This window comes from Apis dorsata, unplaced genomic scaffold, assembly GCF_000469605.1.
Source record: "Apis dorsata unplaced genomic scaffold, Apis dorsata 1.3 scaffold_78, whole genome shotgun sequence".
NCBI classification, from domain to species: domain Eukaryota; kingdom Metazoa; phylum Arthropoda; class Insecta; order Hymenoptera; family Apidae; genus Apis; species Apis dorsata.
Window position 1 is genome coordinate 473,244 of NW_006263376.1, and position 6,662 is coordinate 479,905.

Genomic DNA, 6,662 nt, shown 5'->3' on the forward strand with positions numbered 1-6,662 from the left:
TATCGATCCGAATTCCGATTCAATTTTCTACGTTCTCGATGTACACGGCGAAATGCCATGCATTCGAGATATAAGACGCACAATACACGATCTAATCTACAAATGTACGACAAGTACATCGACATTGACACAAATGAGAATTTTATCTCAAAATATCGCCCGATAATTTCAATTAATGAAACAATTAAATAAAAACGATAATTTTATCAAGGTATTTTTAACGATATTAAAAATATGTCTAATCGGTATATCGTTTTTCCCTCTCGAAATTCAACGATTCGTTCATTTTCGAATCCATATTTCGTTTCGCGAGAATTTGCGAAAAAAATGATTCGATCCGGGCATCGTTTACCCCGCCGATAGTTATTTATGCGAGAATCATGTAAATATGAACGAGTCGAATGTGGCACGTGAAACGGGCGAGGAAAGCGAGAAAGCGGTAAACTTTACCATAATAATTACACGCATCGGTCGCGCCTATTACGCATGCTTGTAATAGGTCGAGACGCGAAATAACTATAATTTACGTGTATCACCTTATTCCGTATGCCGAGTACGGTCGTAAAGTATTTGCGCACAGGCCCCGGGACCGTCGAAAATTATAATCAACCGCGAGTTATTTAAGTTGGCAATTTTATTTCGCTCCGTCTCTGTCCATCAACGGACGAGTCCTGCGGATATACGGAGGAATCACGGTTTCGGGATTCCATGGACGGTGCCCGAGAGTCGACCAGAAGACAGCGGCGGTCTGCTCTATTATTAGCCGTAATGGGCCGGGAAAACTTTCATTAACTTGTCCGATGCCTAATTCATGAGACAAGGCCGCGATACCGCGCCTCTTTCTTCGTCTTGATCCAAAGAAGAATTCGTATCCGATCGAAGAAACGGATTTTGATTTGGAAGAAGAGAAAGAAAGAAAGAGAAAAAAAATTAGTTTTAATAAACGATTCTTCTCCAATGTATAGTTGAGAAGTTCGGGAGAAGATCGGACGAGCAAATATATCTTTAATGGAAGATTATTTGGTTATATTTTCGATGTTATACAAATGTAAATAGGAATCCATCGTAGGAAGGAAAAAAATTAATTAGATAAACTTTTAAATTATGAGATCATAGAATTTTTTTGTAAGCTAAATGATATTGAATTGAAATATTATTTTGTTCGTTGTTCGAATACATCTTTATCCTTATCAATGAAGTAATTACTATTGCATTTATCAAAATATTAATTAATATTTTGATTTCTCTAAAATATATATATGTATATTGATATTTGCAATTATCTATTTATCGTTTCGTCTTTCTCAAAATTAAAATCATATTATTGTATGTGTTCGCTTTAATATTTAAATATATAGTTAATAAAGTTTAAATTCAAACTTTTCTTTTCTGCCATCTATGGAGTATTACAAGAACTATCTGAGAAACAGGAAATGAGTTGCATACTTTACCTACCGTCTCCATTTCCTGTTACCGACGCTCTTTTCGTATCTGTTGTTTCCTTCCTTCCCTTGAATCGATGTAAACCGTTGTCATAAACTAATTCTAGAATAAATTTATTATCCAATGGATTTTGATAAACGAAAAATTTTTGTCAAAGTCTAACGCGCTTGCTATACAATTTTTACCTTGACCTTATTTTGACCTTATCAATTTAACCTCTCAAATCTGTCAATGTAATGTACATCGAGTAAGAAAAAAATCATTCAATATATCTGAACAGATAAATGATTATTAAAATATTATATTTAAATAAACAAGCTAAATGTAATACGTTCAATTCCTAAGAATTCTAAGATTAATTAAATTAAGAAGATGGCGATGAAAGAATATTAAATATCTCGTGAATTATTGATTGTTTGCTTTCAAAAAACATCGTTCGTTTAAAAAATTAACATCATTAGCTTCAATTTTGTGTATAAAATGATTAATAAAATATATTTTTTCTTAACGTGTGAATGAATATTGATTAGATATTTTCAGTAAAAAGATATTTTAAATACAATAAGTTATTGTCGTGTCTATAATTCTATATTATTAATTAGTTATATAAACCATACATACATTTATTGTGAAATAAAGTAATTTTCTGTTTTGTAATGATACAATATCATTCAATGGAAATTTTGTAATATTTTAGATGATTCAGCAAATCTAGCATAATTTTTCTTTTTATTTACTATTATTTATTTCTCTTATATATGCGATTTAGTATTTTACAAGTTTTAATATATGATTTAAAATTTTACAAGTTTTTTTAATAATGGAAAAGTCATGAAGTTACATTTTATAGGAAAACAAATATTATATAAAAAATAAATAAATAAAACAGACAAAAATATCATACATAAAATTAGAATAATATTATATAATAAACAAGAAAATATACAAATTGAGATATATATTATCTGAGATATATATTATAAAAGATAATTTGCGATAATACAATATTTAAATATTTATTAATTTATTATTTCATTTCTTGTAATAAATAAACATATTTAACATAGTATAATAAATAATATAATGTACTATAACATATTATTTATAATGATAGCATATTTCTGTGAAGTTAATCATTATTCAAATTAATGCAGATAATTATGCATATAATTTTAATAAAGTTTATCGAAGATCGAAAAATTGAAAAGAACGTTGATTAAATTAAGAATTAATTATTAAAAATATTAAAATATTATATTTAAATATAAAATCTAAATATAATAAATTGAATATTGAATATAATAATACGTAAATGTAACAATAACATTAAAAAAAATAAAATAAATTCATATAGTATAAGTACGTATTCATAAGTACGTTATGTTAAAAATGACTAGTATCCTTCATTCTTACTGCGTCTATATAATAATTGTCTATGATATATATATATATTTATATACATATATATATACAATATATCATTTAAATCTTAATTATTTTCTCAATTATTTTTTAAATTATTATTTAAATATATTTCAAATATAATTTCAATGAGCGGCCAAACTAATAAAACTTTGGTATAATACAATTTTTTGTAGATAAATTAATAAAAAATTTTTTGAAGATTAATTTTATTTTTTTAATGAAAACATATATTTTTAAATATATAAATAAATTTTCCAAAATTCAAGTTAAAATTTTGAATATTTTAAATCATTTTTGTACATAGAATTACTCACTATTCATTTTCGTCATCATTCATCATTCCTTAAATATTTTTTCAAATAATTTTATAAACAAGAGAAACAAGAGAAATATTCCGCAATATTCTATAACTTTATCCGTAGATATGATATTTTTGGCCAATATTCGTTAATGTATTCGTTAATGCAACGAATTTAACTATTATCTTTTTTTTATCATGTTCAATATCTATATATAAAATATGTGCGTATTTGTAATACAAAATTCAACAATTCGTTGAAATTCCTTGAAATTGCATTATCAATTTTTCCCTGTTTGACGTACATTTATTTAATCAAATTATGATAATTTAATTAGCAATTTTAAATTAAATAATTTTTAATTTTGATAATAATAAATTATTTAATTTAAATGAAGATAAGTTAAATTATTTTATCGTAGAAGATGAAATATTTACATCAATTAATATAGCAAAAAATATAGTTCTTATTTATTGGAAAAAGAAAAATTTTATTTCTAAAAAATTATTTCTATATATTTTTATGATTATTACTTATATCAACTGCGAGACGACTTGCTATTAATTCTTTATTATCAATGACATGCAAGAAGGAAAAATATAGAAAGGAACAGCTTAGAAGGAAACGTAGCCTAGATAACTAATATATACACTGTAATATATACTATACACTCCGTATATATAGATATTTTTCGTTTGATGATGTTCAGTTCGAATCACGAAGTTCTTAAGATCAGAAGATATTTGTAGTGAAAATGTAATTTGACATTGAATTTGTTCTAGTGCTCATTTTCGAAAGTTTTGTTCTATACGAATTGATTTAATTTTATCATAAAGTGTGAAAAAAATTATTATTATTGTTAATTATTATTATTATTCAACTTTTTTTCTTTTCTTGCCTATTATAATATATCTTTCCTATTATAATTCGCTAATATTTTACTTTTTATTTTCATTACATTTTTTTTCATATCTATCTAAAATTCTTTTTTTTCCATATTTGAATAATAATAGATATTATTTTTTATCTTCGTTCTTTTATCACTCGAAATATCAATCAATCTATCTATACATCTTAGCTCGATATCGATAATGTTATAATAATGTTTGTTTTTTTAAATTGAATACATTTTCGTCTATCAATTTTCTTATTTATTTATTTGTTATGATTACTTTTCATTATTATTTTTTCTATCGATATCAAAATTTCCCAAACAAAAATTAATTCTTTTATAGATTCGTTCAAAATGACTCTTTTAACACCATATTGGAGTCTGGATATCCTCATCGTTTCCTCGTCCTTGATGATAGCTGCCTATTTGTTCATGACTCGGAAATTCAAATATTGGTCGAGAAAAGGTGTTATGGAGATTACTCCCACACCCTTCTTTGGCAACTTTGCAAATTGCGTATTGTTAAAGAAATCACCTTCAGAATTTATAAGAGAGTTGTACGAACAAAGCGAAGGATTGCCTTTCATGGGCTTTTATATTTTCGACAAACCGTTCCTTCTAATTCGTGATCCTGAACTCGTGAAACAAATCTTGGTGAAAGATTTTAATATATTTGCGAATAAACACATATCAGCGGATAGTAAAAATGATCGTATTGGATATTCAAATCTGTTCGTAATAAAGAATCCCGCATGGAAATATCTCAGAGGGAAACTTACGCCGATCTTTACCTCGGGCAAGCTAAAAAAAATGTTCGAACTAATGTTGATAATCGGTAAAAATCTGGAGAAACATCTGGAATCATTGAATTTGGATGGTAAATCGCATTTATTATTATGATCATCGTACAATCACAAAAATGTATGATAGATTATGATAGATAAATGTATTTTTCAGGCAATGGAAAAGAAATAGAAGTAAAGGATCTTTCTGCGAATTTCACCACTGATTTGATCGCTAGCACTGCGTTTGGAGTGGATTTGAATTCATTGAAGGATCCGAATGCCGATTTCCGTGTATATGGCAGATTGATCTTCGATTACAATATTAAGCGCGCCTTCGATTTCATTTTAATATTCTTTTTGCCTACTTTGACCAAATATTTCTCTGTAAAATTTTTCGGAAAAGCGACAAATGCTCTCCGAAATACTTTTTGGAGAATGATCAACCAACGAATCGAATCGAATGTAAAAAGGAACGATCTTATCGATTGTCTGATCGAAATGAGAGAGAAACACAAAAACCAGGAAAGTTTTGAAGGTTTCAGTATGTATTTTTAACATTTTTTATTATTATTCATTAATATGCAATATGTAATAGGAAGCTAAGAACGAGGAATTATGATTTCAGAATTCGATGGAGATGATTTAGTATCTCAAGCGGCTGTCTTCTTCACCGGTGGATTCGAAACATCCTCCACTACCATATCTTTTACATTATACGAATTGGCATTGAACCAAGATGTACAAAAAACTCTCAGAACTGAGATTCATGACGCTCTAGCGCAAACTGATGGAAAAATCACATATGATATGGTACGAACACTACCGATAATCATTCAAACAGCACATAATCAACATTTGATCTTTTTTAGAAATTAATGCAATAAAAAAAAAAAAACTGTCAAAAGATTCGATTATAAGACGAAGATAATCTTAATTTTTCCAGATAATGAACTTACCGTATTTAGATATGGTAATATCGGAAACTCTTCGCAAATATCCACCTCTTGGATTCTTGGATCGAGTCGCTCTTCAGGATTACAAAATAGCCAATTCTGATGTGACGATAGAGAAAGATACTCCTATATTCATTCCTATGATTGGTTTTCACTACGATCCTAAGTATTTTCCAAATCCAGAAAAATACGATCCTCTTAGATTTTCCGAAAATATTAAAAAATCTAGGCCAAATTTCGTATACATGCCTTTCGGTGAGGGACCTCATATTTGTATCGGTAAGTGTAATATTTTTTTTTTATTTATCTTTCGATACGTTTAATATCGAACACTTGTATCATATTATTTATTATTTTATCCTTTAATATCCAAGAGAGGTAAAGTTTTTGAAATTTCGATATAATCAATCAAGTTTCGATCATATTTTCATTCTATGCGAGAAACCCAACAAAATTCTTCATTACGTTATCAATTTGAATAGTGAACTATGAACTATGTTCTACATTCTATATTTGAGAACCAGATATGTAAAACATACAGATATAAATAAAAAACATTTAGATAATAAATATTTACAAAGTCATGATAAAATTATATAAAATATTATCGATATCAATTAGATTCAACATTTTTTTTTATACGATTAGTTACGTATACGAATCATTCAATTTGAAAAAATATATTTTTTATATATATATATGTATATATAATTTGTTTATACTTTGTCGATTAATCATGGACAAAAATATATTTATATATAATTATTTCCGTATTTTTGTTTATTTTTATATCATATTTGCGAATGAATGTTGAAGATACAAAATTGAATAATAAACTGGTATATTAAAAAAAAAAAAAAAAAAA

The 6,662-nt window shown here is 26.7% G+C and overlaps 1 protein-coding gene across 4 annotated transcripts in view; it reads left to right on the forward strand.

Moving 5' to 3' along the window:
* The first annotated feature begins 2,064 nt into the window (after nt 1-2,064).
* LOC102680110 (cytochrome P450 6k1-like) overlaps nt 2,065-6,662 on the forward strand; it is a 5,197-nt gene continuing 599 nt past the window's right edge. Inside the window, exons 1-5 of one of the 4 annotated variants that reach the window (XM_006610794.2) lie at nt 2,065-2,081; nt 4,403-4,936; nt 5,017-5,385; nt 5,470-5,654; nt 5,788-6,076. In XM_006610794.2, the coding sequence (XP_006610857.1) occupies nt 4,414-4,936; nt 5,017-5,385; nt 5,470-5,654; nt 5,788-6,076 (1,366 nt within the window). In that variant the 5' untranslated portion in view covers nt 2,065-2,081; nt 4,403-4,413. Of the gene's footprint in view, nt 2,082-3,779; nt 3,924-3,995; nt 4,015-4,402; nt 4,937-5,016; nt 5,386-5,469; nt 5,655-5,787; nt 6,077-6,662 lie in introns of those variants that run through there. The other 3 variants (XM_006610792.2, XM_006610793.2, XM_031508223.1) reach the window with 3 other exon arrangements.